Source organism: Mustela nigripes, chromosome 14 (genome assembly GCF_022355385.1).
Source record: "Mustela nigripes isolate SB6536 chromosome 14, MUSNIG.SB6536, whole genome shotgun sequence".
NCBI classification, from domain to species: domain Eukaryota; kingdom Metazoa; phylum Chordata; class Mammalia; order Carnivora; family Mustelidae; genus Mustela; species Mustela nigripes.
In genome coordinates, this window is record NC_081570.1 from 51483687 (window position 1) to 51503692 (window position 20006).

At 38.3% G+C, this 20006-nt stretch overlaps 1 protein-coding gene and 1 pseudogene across 1 annotated transcript; both read left to right on the forward strand.

The window, feature by feature from the left end:
- Positions 1-3124: 3124 nt before the first annotated feature.
- Positions 3125-3444, forward strand: LOC132001885 (large ribosomal subunit protein P1-like). Its single transcript, XM_059376834.1, has 2 exons — positions 3125-3187; positions 3268-3444. Exons 1-2 carry the CDS (start codon positions 3125-3127, stop codon positions 3442-3444), a joined length of 240 nt encoding a protein of 79 aa, XP_059232817.1.
- Positions 3445-14882: 11438 nt separating this feature from the next.
- Positions 14883-15980, forward strand: LOC132002063 (small ribosomal subunit protein uS2-like; annotated as a pseudogene).
- Positions 15981-20006: the final 4026 nt, after the last annotated feature.

The window sequence follows — 20006 nt, forward strand, 5'->3', positions numbered from 1 at the left end:
TTAGGCAAAAAAGGAAATCTAATTTTAATGTGTTATCACATGATTGAAAATAAAAGCACTGTCAATTTAAGTATTTCAACTGCCAGGTTCTATAGACTAGATAATAATTTTAAATAATAGTTACATTGTTAATTGTTGAAATAATATATAATAGTCTTTTTTCTCCTCAATCATTAAAATCTTATATAATATTCCAATAATAATTTATCACTAAGACAGATATTTTTCTAAGTAATGTATCACCAAACCACATTTTGTTTCTGGTGTCATCTGCTGAAATCAATCCATGTTATAAAATGACATATTAGCTAAAAACTTGATAAACTTTGGAATGAAGTTCACTGACATTATACTAAAAATAGACTCCTTTTAATTTTTTCAACAAATTTAATATGAACATGGTGATAGAAATACATTAGGATAATAGAAATTCACCCTACATTAGGTTTTAATGAATCTTAGATATCACAATTCTTTCATATTCCAAATTTTAATTAGTCTTCAAAAATAATAACTACCATCCCTTGAACAGTCACTACATGCACAATACTTTGCTAAGCACTTATATGCTTTACTTCACAAAATCCTCACAACAAACTATACATATTAATTAGTGTCCCCATTTTATAGAAATGGAAACTGAAACTAAGAGGGTTAAGATATTCGTTGTGAACATAAGAACCAAAATCTGAATGCCTCATGTCTACCTCACTACAAACCCCATAGTCTTAACCAATCATCCAATTTTAAGAAAGCAAAGTCCTAAATATAAAGACATAGCAGTCAATTAAATTGAAATATAAAGTTGGGCTGGATATGAAAAAAAGACATTACTGATTGCTTAAGACAGAAGGAACATAAACTACACTAGGAGTCTCAAGAATATATTTACAAAATAAGTGAGACAAATGAATTTTCATTTTTAATAAATCCATTTCTTTTGGCAATATTTTTAATATGACTGTAGATAATAGTCCTTTTCAGAGTTTTCCTGATGAACGTATTTTTCATTCTAGACTTAAAATTCAAAGCCTTTTAATTATGTTTTCATACCTGTGTAGTGGTTTCATTAAATAATGTACATACATTTTTTAAGCCTTGTTAACAACAAGTTATCAAATATTCATGAAGAAATAAGGTATATCTTCTTAAGCTTTACACCAGCATTTCTCCTCCACGAGAAATTAAGTTATTTTCACATGATCAAAAAAATTCATGACACACAATTAAAAAAAACAAGAGTCACATTTTATAAGGCAGCAATTACATTCATGTGGTACCAGTGTAATTGAAAGACAGAAGACATTTCATTTGTTAGTAACACAGAATTTCTTCCAGTGGGTTTCCTAGAGCTCATTAGATATTCCCTGGCTGATTCTCCTAAGTAATTAGATTTTAACAGGATTTTCAACAGATCAGAGCAATCTCTGAGGGTGCCAACAGAAGAGTCCCCCTCTGGCCTTACCAGCAGGGCAGAGCAGATAACATCCAGACTGGGAGTTAATAGGACAATTACTGGCCTCTTTTAAATGAGTTACATTAATGCACTTAAGCTAAATGGTTCTGCATATGATTAAATATTAACATCTGCAAAATATGAAAGCATGATATGCAATCAAGTTTTGTTGTTTTAATTTCCCCAAAGAAAGACTTCAATTGTTTATACAAATGCCTTTAAATACTATGTATTAAACACTTTAGGATAAACTAACAGAAAGTCAGAAACTATTCTCACTTAAGAGTCCTAAAATATATGGACTTTTAGGATGACACTTCTGGCTATGATGAAGTAACTACAAAAATAGACATATGAAATATTTGTTTTCGGACATTGGACAACAGGCAGTACAAGACAATGATCCCTGAGAGAAGGGGAAATACAAGAAGTTGTCTCCCTGAGTTGACAGAGTTGAGAATTTGGGGAAGCCACAGTGGGACAGAGTACCCGGCAGTAAGAGAGTTCTGTAGATCTGCAGAGGATACCCTTCAAGTCTCATGCTGAGTGTTGATTAGCACATGTATAAGAGGAAACTATTCAAGGCTGAAACGAAGAACCACTGGAAGAAGAGCAGAGGAACAATTGTCAGAGCTCACACAGGGCTAGGAATATTCTCACAGCCAGAGTTAAAAACAAAACAGAACAAACACCTTATAAAACATAAGGCAACAGGTAGAGAACCCAGAAGGATATTATCTCAGCAGTAGGGACAAATTAGCTCTAGACTTAAAGTTGCTCTGGTGCCACTTAACAAAACTTAAAGGCAAATCACAAAAGGATCAATCTATTTCCAAGTTATTTGAATACCCAGAACAATGTTCAAAAATATTTATAGGAATACAAAAGAATAATGTGCTTAAACAACATAAATTCACAATGTCTAACACCCAAAATCATTAAGTTATGAAAAGACCATGGAAGATACAAAAATGACCAAAATTAAATTTCTAAAGATGAAAAATACGCTGGGTAGGATTAAGAGTATTTTGACATTGCAGACTTAAAAAAAAAAAAAAAAAAAAAGAACAGTGAGTTGTGAAGAACAGTGAGTTGTGAGACAGTGAGATGTGGGACAACTTCAAGCAGCTTAATACGTGAGTAACTGGGAATCATAGAAGAGAGGGAAGAAGGGATGAGGAAAACTATTTGAAGAAATAATGACCAAAAATTTTCCCATTTTGATGGAAATTATATACCCCCCAAAAATGAAGCTATACCGAGGTTCATCATAAATCAAATAGCCTAAAACGTACTTTTAAATGCAGTGTAGACACATTCTAAATGTCTCTAGCAGAAACCAAAATATATTGGTCCAGACCTGATCTAAAGTCAGTCTCATGTTTGGTTCCTAGAATACTGGCTCAGAAGATTTTTCTAAGAGTAATTTTCAATCTAATGCAAATAGTCAATTTTGCCACTAAGTATGAGAAATACTTCAGAAATTTTGTAATGAATCTTATTCTTTACTTATAGGCTTTATAAAGAAATGTTTCCTTCCTTTCCTCAGCTGCCTTCAAGGTGCTGGGTCCTGCCCAGGAAGGTAAGGCCTGGTGGGGGTAAGTCTCTCCCTTTATCCACACCAACAGCACCTCACCTGGCAGAGCCTGCTCAGCACTCACCTGCACCATGGCCTTTGTCTTAGAGCTCCCCTGCATCTACTCAGCCCTCATCCTGCAGGATGAAGTACTGGTCACAGAGATGAAGATCAATGCCTCACTAAAGCAGCCAGTGTAAATGTTGAACCTTTCTGGCCACATTTGTTTGCAAAGGGCCTGGCCCATGTGAACATCAGGAGGTTCATCTGCAATGTAGGGAGTGGTGGACCTTCCCCAGCAGGAGGTCCTGCTCCCTCCACCATTGCTGCCCCAGCTGAGAAGAAAGTGGAAGCCAAGAAAGCAGAATCAGAAGAGTCTGCTGATGACACAGGATTTGGACTTTCTGACTAAACCTCTTCTGTAACCTGTTCAATGAAAAGCTGAACTCTTAAACTAAAAATAAATGGGGGCCTCTGGGTGGCTCAGTCCGTTGAGCAGTGAACTCTTGGTTCCGGTCAGAACATGATCTAAGGATTGTGAGATCCAGTGGCCATGAAGCTCCAGGCTTGAGGTGGGTCAGGTTGGAGAATTCCTCTTACCCACCCAAACCCCCCTCAACTAACTAAATAAATAAAACTTTTGAAAAAATAAAAATAAAAGTTTCTTATTCTCATTATTATTATAAGGTTACCTAGCTTTATACTCCAAAACATTACTATAAAATAACAAATTGGGCCCCAGCAAATGCAGAGGCAGGAGCCTGAACTAGACAAATAAGTGCTGGTAAGCACTGACTCTGTCCTTTAATTGGTTTTTATTCACTTGGATAAAATAGGGCACAGGATCACATAAGAAAATCATCCCACGGGGTGCCTGGGTGGCTCAGTGGGTTAAGCCGCTGCTTTCGGCTCGGGTCATGGTCTCAGGGTCCTGGGATTGAGTCCCACATCAGGCTCTCTGCTCAGCAGGGGGCCTGCTTCCCTCCCTCTCTCTGCCTGCCTCTCTACCTACTTGTGATCTCTGTCTGTCAAATAAATAAATAAAATCTTTAAAAAAAAAAAAAAGAAAGAAAAGAAAATCATCCCACTTATCAGGTCCTTACAGAATTACTGTGACCTTCGTGGCAAATTCAGGTCTTCATGATCCAGAGAAAAATGGGACCTGTGTGCATAGAGGGTCCTTACGAAGAGATGCTAACCAGCTATAACTTTTTCTTCCAGGAAAATCAAGCTAGAGGCTTAGATCAGGAGGAAAAACTTCCTGACATTAGGATGAATTAAAAACACAGATGGTTTAGAATATCGTTGTAAACTTCAAATACTATTCTGACTATATGATACGGATATATTTCCAGTAAAATATGACATATACCTGACCTATTTTTTCTGTAAGTCTGGGAACACTTGATTGGTTGAAATGATACTTGAATTACTTAGGTTGAGCCACAAGCTCCATACCAACTCTCAAACAGCAAAGCTTGGTGCATGTCTGCAGGCTCCAAAATGTGGTAATATTCAGATGGCCTTTTTGTTTTTAATTTTATCTCTATTTGTTCATTTACAAGTTTATTTCTGTAATTCTATTCTCCCTCATGGAGTTTTCAAATGTCTGTGTCTTGCTTTATGTACTCAAAGTATTCCAGAGATTTCAGGTTGAAACAGAACTTTTTTCAATCTTAATTACACTTGAAGGGAATTTGGAAAACTTGTTATCCAAAAGAATTCTTTGGGGCATCCCAGATGGTTAAGCATCTGCCTTCAGCTCAGGTCATAATCTCCAGTCCCATGGCGGGCTCACAGCTGAATAGGAAGTCTGCTTCTCCCTCTTCCTCTACCTTTCTCCCTGCTTATGCTCTGTCTCTTCCCCTCTCAAATGAATAAATAAAATCTTTTTAAAAATAAGATAAAATAATTCTTTGAGTGTATTGATCATTTTCCGAACTTTTTGTCTAAATCTGATTTTTATACACCAAAGTTTCTTTCTTTTCTTTTTTTTTAAAGATTTTATTTATTTGACAGAGAGAGATCACAAGTAGGCAGAGAGGCAGGCAGAGAGAGAGAGAGGAGGAAGCAGGCTCCCTGCAGAGCAGAGAGCCCGATGTGGGACTCGATCCCAGGACCCCGAGATCATGACCTGAGCCAAAGGCAGCGGCTTAACCCACTGAGCCACCCAGGCGCCCTACACCAAAGTTTCTTAACACTAGGTACACAAAAATAAAGATCTCACAAAGATACATAGAACAAGTTAATCAATTTTACAAAATGTGTTGAAACAACCTGAGGAAAGAGATTATATTAGCCATACCGTGACCCACTAGAAAACCAGCATTTGCATAGACACCAAAGAAATCAAACAATTAGCCTAAATGAATTATAGTGGACTCCAGTTTCCCTTTTTCTAACCCCTTTTGTGAGATTTTTCAGGCGTGTTTTATACAACGAACTTGAAATACTTTGGTAGTAAGCATATTTTTGGTTGGTCCAGTGGACATTTAAGTATGTTCTATTAAAACAGAGTATTGATATAAGAAAAGAAAATGGTAATACACATAAAAGAGAACAAAGGGTAATATTCCCATGGCTAACTGCATGATTTTTTAAGTACCAGAAAGCAGAACTAAAATCTAGAAGCTGAAGCTGTGGCAAGATAAATTAGGCCAAATATAACAGTAAACTTTCTAACATTTAACTTCCTAAACTTTCTAGAGATCAAAGATCAACTGTCCTATCACTCTAAATGTGCAAATACTGACTGATCATTTGGCAGGGATTTTGTTGTGTAGGAGATTAGATTAGACAACATTTAACATTTGAGTCTTTCTAAACATTCAGATGATCTGATTCTATGATCCTAAATGCTTTGGTGTTCATACTAGGAATTTCCTTTGCCTTAATTTCTCCATAGGATGACTGTAATGCCTGTCCCTTTATTATATATAGGAAATATTGGACTATAAGGAGACCTAGGGTAGCTCTGGTTCTACCACCAATTTGTTAGGTAATTTTGAACAAATCATTTTTATTTCCTGGTTTTGGTTTTGTCATCTACAAGTGTGGCCTGGAGGCACTAAACACACGTCTCAAGAGTTCATTCCACTTTATAGACTTTGCTTTCCCAAGTCTCTGAAACTTACCTGTATATCAGCCTAGAGACTTGCTAGAATAACCAGCCAAAATTCTCTTTCTGACATACAGAAAAATGTAACATCTCTAACATTATAATTCCATGTTATCAATGTGGAAATTGTACAGTCAAAACTGACTTTTAGACACTTGATAAAATGAATGAACACTGGGTGTTATATGCAACTGATGAATCACTAAATTCTACCTCTGAAATGAAAACAAAACAAAAACAGAAAACAAAAATAACTGACTTCTCCCTGTTTTCTACAACCATACCCATTCATAGTGATCAATCATAAAGAAAGACCCTTGAAGTTTCTCTAGTTAAATAACCTTCACACATCAGCTCCAACATTCAACTTGCAGATTGTATTACCAAACACTTTACATCCCTGATAAAAATCATATTGCCCCTGCTCCCAAAGTAACTCTGTGGTACAATCTTAAGAAAGAGCAAGTAAAAGGAAACAGTCAACAAAAACAAAGAGGCAACCCATGGAATGGGAGAAGATATTTGCAAATGACACGACAGACAAAGGACTGATATCCAAGATCTATAAAGAACTCCTCAAACTCAACACACACAAAACAGATAATCACATCAAAAAATGGGCAGAAGACATGAACAGACACTTCTCCAAAGAAGACATACAAATGGCTAACAGACACATGAAAAAATGTTCATCATCATTAGCCATCAGAGAGATGCAAATCAAAACCACATTGAGATGCCACCTTACTCCAGTCAAAATGGCCAAAATCAACAAGACAGTCAAAAACATGTGTTGGAGAGAATGTGGAGAAAGGGGAACCCTCTTACACTGTTGGTGGGAATGCAAGTTGGTGCAGCCACTTTGGAAAACAGCATGGAGATTCCTTAAGAAATTAAAAAGAGAGCTACCTTTATGACCCTGCAATTGCACTACTGGGTATTTACCCCAAAGATACAGATGCAGTGAAAACAAGGGCCACCTGTACCCCAAAGTTCATAGCAGCAATGGCCACAGTCGCCAAACTGTGGAAAGAATCAAGATGCCCTTCAACAGACAAATGGATAAAGAAGATATCGTCCGTAAATACAATTGAGTATTATGCCTCCATCAGGAAGGATGAATACCCAACTTTTGTATCAACATGGACAGGACTGGAAGAGATTATGCTGAGTGAAATAACTCAAGCAGAGAGAGTCAATTAGCATATGGTTTCACTTGCTTGTGGAGTATAAGGTATAACATGGAAGACGTTGGGAGATGGAGGGGAGAAGTGAGTTGGGGTAAATCGGAGGGGGAGACAAACCATGAGAGACCGTGGACTCCGAGAAACAAACTGAGGGTTTTGGGGGAAGGGTGGGGGTGGGGTGAGCCTGGTGGTGGGTATTGTGGAGGGCACATATTGCATGGAGCACTGGGTGTGGTGCATAAACAATGAATTTTGGAACACTGAAAAAATAAAATAAAATAAAATTCAAAAAAAGAAAGAAAGAGCAAGTAAATGTGCCCTGAGCTCAAATTAAAATTTTTTGCCACTACAATATTTTAAAATATTGGTTGTACTATTTACTGCTTCTAAAATAAATATAGAGAGAATATTACCAAGAGACATGTTAAATGAACCACTCTGAGAAATATGCCAAATACAGGACAGAAAAATGACTAATTCTTTTTTTACAGCAACTCATCAAAATTGACTGTCTAGTCATTTGCATACCCCTAACTCTAAGCTAAATTTGGAAGCAATCTCACTAAAACGAGAAAACTCACCCACCAGCTTAATACTCTCTTAATATTCCAGCGTTGACATTATGATATTGTTTTGCAGTATAACTAGAGATGTGTTTTTATAGATTTCTTCTTCTAAGCTTTCATTCATTTGATCCAAAATCTCTACTTCAAAAACAATCAAAATAAAACTAAACTCTTATTTTCTACCATAGGATTGGTTCATTGTGAAATCTAGTTGCTGAATGTTTGAAGTCATTATGGAAAAATTGACATTTCTTATTATGCAATGCCTAATTCATACTGTTCTCTACCTCTTGAAGATGTTTGCTTTTCTTTTTCTTTTAAGTAAGCTCTACACCCAACGTGGGGCTTGAACTCATGAGCCTGAGATCAAGAGTTGCATGCTCCACTGACTGAGCCAACCAGGTACCCCCAAAAGATATGTTCTTAAAGGGGTGAGACCACTAACATAACTTACCCTTCCTACCTACCATCCAGAAATATTCAGGTAAAAAGAAAAGATCTATGGATGGGTAAATAACAAGAAAAACTTACCCTCAGTAACTATTAGATTCAGAAATAAACTAAAATAATGGTGTTTGTATGGCACTTTAAACACTTTAGAATTGATGCCTATGATTTTACTTGATCTCAGGCTCATGAGCCTGAGTTCATAAGGCATGAACTCCCATTCCTAAGAAGGGAAAATGAAACAAATCACTTGACAGGTCACACAATGAGCTTGCTGTGGACTGAACTGTGCCTCACCCCCCAATTCATATTGAACCCCAATATGAAACTGGGGTTCATATTGAACCCCAATGTGACTGTATTTTGGAGACAGAGCCCATAAGTAAGTAATTAAAGGGGGCACCTGGGTGGCTCAGTGGGTTAAAGCTTCTGCCTTCGGCTCAGGTCATGATCCCAGGGTCCTGGGATCGAGCCCCGCATCTGGCTCTCTGCAGGAGAGCAGGGAGCCTGCTTCCCTTCCTCTCTCTCTGCCTGCCTCTCTGCCTACTTGTGATCTCTGTCTGTCAAATAAATAAATAAAATCTTAAATAAAAAAAAAAGAAAGAAAGTAATTAAAGTTTAAAGGAAGTAATAAGGATTGGCCCCAGATATGAAAGGATTAGTATTCTTCCAAAGACAGCACTCTCTCACTGTCTCTGGATGCATTCAAAGAGGTTAGGTGAGCATACGGCAAGATGGCAGCTGCTTACAGGCCAGAAATAGTCCTCACCAGAAACCAACCATGCTGAAGCTCTAATCTAGGACTTCCAGCCTACAAGAAAATAAATGTCTGTTGTTTAATCAATCTATACTATTTTGTTATGGTAGCCCAAACTAAGAGCTAATGATCATGAAACTTCTCCTAGAACCAGTCTTCTGACTCTTTGTCTTGTGTTATATCAAAGTGATCAGTACTGAAGTACTGAGAATGGTTATTTAATTCCCAAGCAATTTTTCCTGGACTTTTAATTGTGACCACCCCAAAAGCTGCTATGTCTTCACCTTCCATCAAATAACAGAAGTATTATTACCATGAAGATACTCCTTAGAGGGGAAAATGGAAACATCATCTTTAATGTGTGACAAATTCTATGGCTTTCTCTCTAGCAATAAACTTTTAAACAATTCCTTTAAAGAAAAAAAAACTACACTTGTTATGGGGGAATGATTTTCTTATGCTTAATGCTCCCTTCCTATGAATAGAGGTAAGCCCTCTCTCCACCACCATTCAAACTTACTTGGTACATTTTTATAAAGAATACCTCCAATTGACTCAACTCTTTTTTTCTCTTTAGATGAGCTTATCCAGCAAAAGCACAAATTTTTTGCTCTTCCGTGTTAAAAATCTCACTTCAGCAGTCCTTCCACGTAAAGAAGCCCAGGGCCTAGTAGATAAGCGTTATCTGAGGTCAGTATATTGCTAGAAAACTTGGCTCCCACACTAAGCCAATTTAGCCACAGGAAGTCAACTTTTTGTCAATAATCAAGGTGATATTTTGGCTCCAGTTTTTACTGTTTAATTTTTAAGCTTTCTCGAATTATTCAAAAAGAGAAAAATCAGTGTGTTATTTAATGCAAGTCCTTCCAGAGACCACCAGCATAACTGCAGGACAAACCTTTGTATTCTATTATCTCTATCATTTGAGAGGCCAGGAGAAAACATGTACCTTAATGGAGGTGGAATTATCCTTGCAATGACTGCAGTAAATGTTTGTTGAAGGGGAAAAAAATGGAAAGAGAGGATATACCATATATACCCAGTTTTAATGGAAAGCCTATTTCTGCCATATACATTAGAGAAATTGTTCAAGAACAGTTCATCCATGTGAAAATATTAGCACTGTAATTCTGCCAAGGTCAGTAAGACCTAGTGATTTGCTGAGATATCACCTTCATTTCACCAGGTAAATAAAGGCTCCTTTTTCAGTATGTCCTATCCAAGAAGGTACTCCATAGCAACAGTTAAATTATGAATACAGCACATATGTTCCATACCATATCATTTACGGCACAATTTAGCATAGACATAATGCTTTGTAACAAACTACAATACCATTCACAAAATGCATTTAAATAGCATAATTTAGTTCATTAAATTCAGTCATTTACAGTAAATCAAAATCATCATAGGAATTGAAGAGAGTACACAGTTGTTTGTTTGAATAGTTAAGCTAGGTAAGTCAATTTCTTTTTGAAGGTCAAGGACAGAGTTGTTTCCACTTTCTGTTATAAAAAAGATACAGCTGGTGTCAAAAGATAATTTAATGTCACCTCAAAATGATCAACCCTCTTTTTTTTTTCTCCCTTCTGTCTCTCTCTCTCTCCTGGTTGCATATCATATCACTGCCATTCCTGAAATATATCCAATCCTGAAAACATTTTATATACTAGTTAACTAGAATGAGCCTGCAGACTTTAGAAAATCTCAAACGCACAAATGCCTTCAAATTTTTACCAAACTATGTATATTTGGGCCTGAGAGAGGCTCAAACACTAGATTACAGTACATGTAATCATCCATTTATCTGTTTTTCATACCATATTGTAAGTACCATATGGGTAGGAGGCTAGTCAGCTATACTTAGATTCCTACAGCCTACCTAACACAGTGTTTGCGGATTGTGAATTCCTTGAAAGCAAGGATTGGTTCTTTATTAGTGTTATTCTTTTTTTTTTTTAATTTATTTATTTGACAGAGAGAGATAACAAGCAGGCAGAGAGGCAGGCAGAGAGAGAGGAGGAAGCAGGCTCCCTACTGAGCAGAGAGCCCGATGCGGGGCTCAATCCCAGGACTCTGAGATCATGACCTGAGCTGAAGGCAGAGGCTTAACCCACTTAGCCACCCAGGTGCCCCTATTAGTGTTATTCTTTATGGCCCTTATCATAAGGCTTCACACATACTTAGTAAATATTTGTTGATTTTGGGGGGTGCCTCGCTGGCTCAGTCAGTAGAGCATGTGACTCCTGATCCCAGAGTCATGATTTCAAGTCCTATGTTGGACATACAGAATACTTTAAAAAATAAAAATAAAAAATAACAAAAATCTCTTTGTAGGGATTTACTTCAAGATATATTTTGTAAGCATACAAACTCAGCCTATTTTTATTGTCTAAGTAAAGTAGTGCCCAGACTTACAAAGACTAAGAAAAGATAGCCTTCAGAATTTAACACAAATTATTTGACCTGATCTCATTGTTTCACTGTCCAATGTGTTCTAAACAGAACCATAATCCAGGTGGACACAATTATGTCTTCACCTTACATAAGTCTTTTCTTAGCCTTTGCCTGAAATGATTTTACCACAGACTCAGTAATAATCAGCCGTATGAGGATTTAAGCTCTGGTATAGCTGCTTTAAAGCCAACACTATCTAGACAGCATTCATACACTCAACATTTATCCAGACATTTGACAGTTTTATGTGTGCCTTGCACTAGGCACTGTGTTAAATACAGAGGATACAGACTCAAGACCTGAACTCTGTTTTCCAGCTGCTCAGAATCTACTCGGGCATGCTGTCAACAGTGTAGTGTCTAAGGTGAGCACAAAGTACTCAGAGAAAGAGCACAATATCCTGATAATAAGATAGCAATTCCCTTTACTTGGCACTACCCACCCATATAAAGAACTGATTTCCATTCCCAGCACATTTTGAGAGGGCCAATGACATACTGGAGGAAGTCTAAAAGAGAGCTGCCAGGTGGAAGGATTGCCTTCTCACATTTCCTCCCCTCAGGTTACCTCTTGTCTTCCTTAAAGAGGAAGGAGAATGGGAAAGACTGTTGCAATCTCAAGGGGAAATGTTTTTTGTTTTGTTTTGTTTTAATTCAAAGTAACTGTTCTTGAAAGTATCTGACTATTGCTACAGTGAATAATTCTGGTTTAAGGAACCATGTCCAAGTCCATTACTATGAACGGTCTCTAACTGTGTTAATCCCCTATGTTGAGATATCAGAACCCAAGCAATAAAAGTACGAACTCCTTAGACTACATTAAAGATCTCGGTCATCTGGCTTCAGTCTTGTCCCTCTTTGTAACAGAGACTATAACTTCCTAATCCACTTCCCCCTCTTCTAGTACTAGCTGGAAACAAGTCCACCTGGAAAAAAAAGGTGATGTTTCCCCATTTTCCCTACAGCTAGGTGTGGTCATGTGACTAAATTCAGGCTAACGGTATACAAGTAGAAATATCAGGTTGCGACTTCTGGGAACCTTAAGAGACAAAGGATGCCTACTCATCCTGCTTATTGGGACATGAACATCATGACTAATATTCTATCCTGGACTTTCATGACAAGGGGCACACACTAGGGATGGTGACGCAGATAGCTGGTAGGAAGTGGGTCCTTGATGGCTTTGTGGAACAGTCAACAAACCAGTCCTGGATTGCCCACCTCCAGGTTTTTAACTGAAAATTCAGCCACTGTTGGCAGACTGTTATTTGCAACTTCCCTTTCCCCCAGATCCTCCCCTTGCAGCCTGCTATAACCTAGGCACTGTGCTAAGTCATCAAAATATTGTCTTATTGAATCCTCACAAATACTCTATTAGGTAGCTACTATTATTAGTCCCATTGTACAGATGAAGAAACAGAAAGATTAATTTTTTGCTAACAAGAAGCCAGATTTTTGAGCCCAGGCAGATTGTCCCTAGAGGCTATGCTCTAATCTCCATGCTATGTTACCTGTCTTAGACTGAGCTACTTTCCCTAGTCCATGTCTTTACTCATATTCTTCCCTTGGCACCTAAAATGACTTTTGGACTTCCTGATGTCCTTTCCTTTCTAAATGTCCCCTTCCAAATGAAGACTCTGATGCAAAATAGAAATGAATCCTTCCTCAAATGAGTCTATTGTACTTTGACTATGCCTCTACTACATTACTTTCCATATCCTGCCTTGCAATTTCATTAGTTGTGTTATATGACAGTTTTCCTCAATATATTTTAGGTTCCCTGAGGACAAGGAACATATTTTATTTGTTCTTGTATTTCCCACAGTACCTAACAGTAAAATCAATTAATGATATTTGAATTGCTAAAAAAATTTCTCATTGAAAGATATGAGTTTTTTACTATCTTAAAATGAAAGACAAGTAGTGGTTGTAATCCTAAATAACTGAAACTCTATAATAACAGCACAGTCCAGTAGAACTTTCTACAATGACAGACACATTCTATACCTATGCTATCCAATACCGTAGCCACAGTATGTGACACTTGAACTGTATGTGGTATTTCACTGTATAAAGCACTTGAAATATGGCTAGTACAACTGAGGAAATAAAAATATTTATTTGGTTTAATTTTTTAAAATATTTTATTTATTTCATTTAGTTTTAATAATTTAAATGTAAACAGTCACATGCAAGTAATGGCTACCATAATGGATGTTGCAACACTAAAGACTGTTGAAGCTTTAGAAAACAGCTCCATCATGCTTTATTTAGAATAAGTGCTCAGTAAATGTTTGCTATAGGACTTTAAATTGGATTGAGGTAAATAACAATCTAAGTATACATAATCTATGTAGATTTTTTTAAAAAGACTGAAAAAGGGAGAAACTTCAAGAAATTCAAGAACAACATGGAAAAGATGAAGTTGAAGCATCATTAACCAAAAAACACCAAAGATCATCATTTGCAGCAGAACAGAACCCTCAACTAATTTTGTCCTTGCTCAAGCAGGGTCTAAAAGAGTTACGTCAAGATGAGCAATTATATGATGTATAAACCCAGTTTAATAAAGACTGGGCTGGCATCCATTTACAAAAACCTCCAGAGGACACTGAGTCTTCTCAGGCTGTCTTTAAAGAAACTGTCTGTAAAATATTGGGATGGGTCTCACTAGGCTGAAAAGAGTAAGTCCAGATCACTCTACTTAACAATGATTCATTGTAAATTCCATTTTTATTTGGTAGGAAAATGATAGAAATTCACTCACTCCTGGTTACAGCAGTTCAGCACAAAAAACTTTCTAGCTATACCTTTAGGACAAAATCTAAATTTTAGGCCCCTTTGGAATTTTTCATTCTTGCTTTTACCCCACTGAGATGGAACACTAAGGAATACAGTTAGAAACACACGGCTAAGTGAGCTCCTCCCAGCCTAGCCATTCTGAGTGTGACCTTTCACCAGGTCCCTGGCATAAGACAGTGTCGTCTCCTGGAGGAAAGCCAGAATGTAAGATGAAAAGCCACATGCAGAGGATGACGCAAGGGAAACAATCATGACTCTCATATTGAGAGCCAGAAAGAAATTTGAGGTCTTATGCACACTAGTTCTTAAGCTTGGGTATTTTATTCAGCATAATAACTCCCTTAACATTTAATTTTTTTAGGACTTCCAGCCACAGAAGAGTGAGTAGACCAGCAATCAAACTTTAGGTATGCTACTCAGCACTATCCAGAGAGGGGTTCACATGGTGTGGTCCTCAGTTCTCAGAATAACTTAAAGGAAGACCTCTATAGTGTACAGAGCCCTTGACATCCTACAGATGAAGGAGGAAGATGTCCTCAAATTCTTTGCAGCAGGAACCCACCTACGGGGCACCAGCCTTGATTTCCAAATGGAACAGTACACCTACATCTTAAATCTGAAGGGGACCTGGGAGAAATTTCCGCAGTTGGCTTGTGCCATTGTTACCACTGAAAACCAGGTTGAGGGGTACCTGGGTGGCTCAGTGGGGCAAACGTCTGCCTTCAGCTCAGGACATGATCCCAAGGTCCTGGGATTGAGGCCCGTGGCAAGCTCCTTGCTCAGTGGGGAGTCTGCTTCTCCATCTGCTTTTGCCTGCTGCCCCTCCCCTGCTTGTGCGCACTGTCTCTCTGTCTCTCTCTCTCTCTCTCTCAAATAAATAAGTAAAATCTTAACAAAAAGAGGAAGGAAGGAAGGAAAAAAACCTGGTTGATGTTAGTGTCATGGCCTCTAAGAATACTGGCCAGTGTGCTTTCCTGAAGTTTCTTCCTATCCCTGGAGCCACTCCTCCTGATGGGTACATCACTCCCAGAACCTTCACTAACTAGATCGAGGCAGCCCTCCAGGAACCACATCTTCTGGTGGCTACTGACCTCGCGGCTGACCACCAGCCTCCCACAGAGGCATCTTAGGGTTACCTGCCAACCACTGCTCTGTAGAACACAGACTCTCCTCTGTGCTATGTGAACACCGTCATCGTGTGCAACAACAAGCGAGCTCAGTGGGTCTAACGTGCTATGTGATGACCAGGAAAGTTCTGTGCATGTGTGCCACCTTCCCTCATGGACACCCATGGGAGCTTATGCCTGATCCATTCTGACGGAGACAGACTGAAAAGGAAGAGCAGGCCACTGCTGAAAAGGCCACAACCAAGGAGAATTCAGGATGAATTGACTTCTCCAGTCCAAGTAAATGGCTTGAGTTGACGGCTATTGATCCCAGGTTGCAGATGGGACTAAAACTACACAAGGTGGTCTCTGTGCCTATCCAGCAGTCCCCTACTAAAGACCAGAGCCCCTGCCCTGCCATTGAAGACTGGTCTGCAACTCCCATTGCTCAGGCCACTGAATGGGAAAGAATATTGAGTGATCTTGTGCTATTCTTCCATAGCATCTAAAACAGAACATGGAAAGTGTACCTGGGTAGTTTAGTTGGTAAAGCAGACTCTAGATCTCAGGGTCATGAGTTGAAGTCCCACACTGTGTGTGGAGCCTACTTAAAAAAAAAAGAAAAAATGTGGCGCCTGGGTGGCTCAGTGGGTTAGGCTGCTGCCTTCAGCTCGGATCATGATCTCAGGGTCCTGGGATCGAGTCCCGCATCGGGCTCTCTGTTCGGTGGGGAGCCTGCTTCTCTCTCTCTCTCTCTTAAAAAAGAAAAAAGAAAGAAAAAGAAAAAAAAGAAAAAATGTAAAAAAATAAATAAATAAAAATAAAACAGAACATGGAAATAAGGTGGATAAATAATAAACATCAGGGACTCCTGGGTGGCTCAGTTGGTTAAGCTGCTACCTTCGGCTCAGGTCATGATCCCAGAGTCCTGGGATCAAGTCCTGCCTGGGGCTTCTTGCTCAGTAGGGAGCCTGCTTCTCCCTCTGTCTGTTCTGCCTGACACTCCCCCTGCTTGTGCTCTCTCTCTCTGATAAATAAATAATAAATAAATAAAATAAAATAAACATCAGTTTCTTACCCCAAAAAACAAAACAAAAGAAAACAAAACAAAACTTTGGGTATAAAATGTTTTTACTGTTCAACTCAAGGGCCCATTCAGTTTGACAAATATTTTTGTAGTGCCTACCATATAATCGGTAAGTGCTGAGAGCACAAAGAGGAATACAGTGACATATATAACAAATATTGGGACTTTCTATAACAATGCCTTATGGAGAACAGATATTTTTAAAATCACTGCCATGCTTTTACATACTCTACTTCAGTTGCTTCAATAGCCTCTGTGAAATCAGTATTATTTTCCCTGATTTTCAAATGAAGAGGTTGCAGCCTAAAATAATTAAGCAATCTGCCTATTTACACAGCTTTTAATTGCCATGCTCAGATCCAAATCCCGATCTATCTAAATCCAAAATGTGTGCCCTTCTAACAGGCTACTCTCTTCCCCCGTCCACTCCCAAACACAAATGAAAGATCATAAGATCAGAATGTAGCCCCCCAAATAATATCGAACCTCTTTAGGGCCTATAAAAGCTCAGTCTCTCACCAGTCGTAGTAACTGCTACTAATAATAACAATGATTTATTCAGTGTGTACTAGAGCCAAACATTTATCATACTTTACCTCCAGCATCACAGTTATCCTATAAGGCAGATATTATTAACATTATCATTCTTACCTGACAAATAAAAGAAACTGAGGCCCAAGGAAAGTAACTGAGTTGGCCAAGACATACAACTACTAAAGGAAAGAATTAATGGATCAAAACTAGACCCAATTAGCTCCAAAATCAATGTTTTTTCCACTAACCATTTTGCCTTGGAAAGCAAAGTCTCTGAAAGTAAACTCCAGATTTAATACTAGTCCTTGTCCTTTCTGGGGACGGTGAGGGGATCTTTTTGACTACCTAGCAGAAGAGGGTTCATAAGAGAAAACCCATTAAGACATGACTAAGAGGGGTGCCTGTGCAGCTCAGTCATTAACATCTGCCTTTGGCTCAGCTTATGATCCCAGCGTCCTGAGATCGAGCCCTGTGTCAGTCCCCCTGCTCAGTGGAGTCCGCTTCTCTCTCTCTAGCTCCCTGTTGCCTGTGTTCCCTCTCTTGCTATCTGCTTGTCAAATAAATAAAATCTTTAATCACACACACACACACACATACACACACACACACACACACACACACACACACACACACGACATGCTTGAGAAAGAACAAGCCAATCAGATTCCAAGTTAAAGGATGGAAGTCTCCATAAGCATCAGGAGAGCATCAAAGTCCTCCAGTAAACAAGATACAGATTATCATTGTTAAAGTGTTGAGAAGCACAGAGATCTGGAGCCAATAAATCTGATTTTTGAATCCTGACTCTGTCATTTACTATGCATGTGATTTTAAGCAAGTCATTTCAATCTCTTTGAACCTCACTGTTGTTTTTTAATCTGCCAATGTGAATTATTCAACTTGCTAATGGAAAGTGCTTTGCAAAAATAACTGACAGGAGCTTTTAGGGGTTGTTTTGTTTGGTTTTGGTTTGGGGTTTTCTGTTTGTTTCTTTTAGAGAGAGGGAGAGCACGCACATGAGTGGAGGGGCAGAGGGAGAGAGAAGGAGAATCCCATGCAAGTTTCCGTTCCATGCAGGGCTCATCTCAGGACCCTGAGATCATAACCCAATACAAAATCAGAAGTCAGATGCTTAACTGACTGAAACATCCAGGCATCCCAAAAAGAACTGACAGTTTTAAAAACACACAATATGCCAGGACCTGAACTAGATAGGGAGAAAGTATTACATGTAAAACCCCTTTAACACCAATAAGAACCATGAGATACAATTTTAATCTTTTTATAATTATATATTTATAGAGAATTATACTTTTATAGATAATTATACTTTTTATAGAGAATGAAATTGAGGTGTGAAGAGAAATACTTTGCCCAAGGTCTCATGACCAATAAGTGGTAGAGCTATGACTTGAAGCCAGGAGTCTGACTCTAGAGACTTGACTCTAGACACATCCCTATACTGGGTTGCCTGGAAAACCAGGGAACAGAAGCAGGAGCAGAGAAAGAGAAAGGTAAAGGTGGAAGTTGACACTCAAGTTGAAGCTAAGAAGCCTGGATACAAATGACTCGCTTATAGTAATAAGGGTCAAACAAAGCACTGGACTAAAACCAAGTAGAGAGGCAGCATCTTGGTGGCCATAGGTAAGACAAGATGAGAAGTCAAAGGACTCAACCAATAAGAAATAGAAGAACCTAAAGGAAAAAATGGGAAAAGACTGAGGAAGAAAAATACTAATAGATAATGAATATATGGAGATGTCTATACCAAGTTGTTAATAGGGAAGAAATTGTGAATGAGCATAGGGAGTGTGCTATAGGGGGAAAAAAAAAAACTTTGCTTTTCTTATGTCTCAATATTACTTAACTCTGATCAAGGACCAGTGTTGTTTTTGCAAATTTAAACTTAATAAAAATAAGAATGTTAAAATACATTACAAAACAAAAAAATTCAGTGGATCTAGATGGAAGGTCAAGGTAGAAAAAGTGAAAACCCAATTAAATTGGCTTATTGGCTTAGCATACCAGGGCACCTATGGGATCAGAATCCAGGGAGACACAGTTGGACAAGAACGGCAGAGCTGGAAATTACCTTAAATAATGTCTACTCTCTATTCCCACTTCATTTTTTAAATGAGGGAAACTGAGGCCCCGAGAGAAAAGAATGGTAATTCTAATGTCATACAGAATTGCTTCCAGGGTTTAGGCAGTTCAGATGGATTAAATAAAAAACAGGCTAGGATGGAGAAACAGATGCCAAAGAGAACACATTTCCTGACAATGGTCATAAAAATTAAAAAAAAAAAAAAAAGCAAAATGTCAGGGAAACATTCCTATGTACTTGTGAATATGCAGAGTAGATTTTTCTGACTTTCATCTAAACTTGATCTAGAGACACTACCTGCCTTACCTATCAGCTTTACTCTCTACCACACTGGTATGCAACAAGGAGGCAATGCACCAGCCAGTAACTCCATGCTTATTTTCCCAGGTTTCAGTCCAGCAAAAACGGAAGCACCTCTTTCCTGGTGCTCCCATGGGAGTTTAGGGCATTGGAACAACGTAAGAGTTGTTCTCTGTCCACAGACAACGTTATCAGGAAAAATAACTATATGAGGTAATGGATGTATTTTTTTTTTAATATTTTATTTATTCTCTTAATCTCACAAAACAAACTGAGGATTGCTGGGGGGGAGCGGGGGAGGGAGAGGGTGGTGGGGTTGTGGACATTGGGGAGGGTTTGTGCTATGGTGAGTGCTGTGAAATGTGTAAACCTGGCAATTCACAGACCTGTACCCCTGGGGCTAAAAATACATTATATGTTTATAAAAAAATTAAAAGGTTTTTTAAAAAACAGTAAAAAAAAAAAAAAGATTTTATTTATTTATTTGACTGAGATCACAAGTAGGCAGAG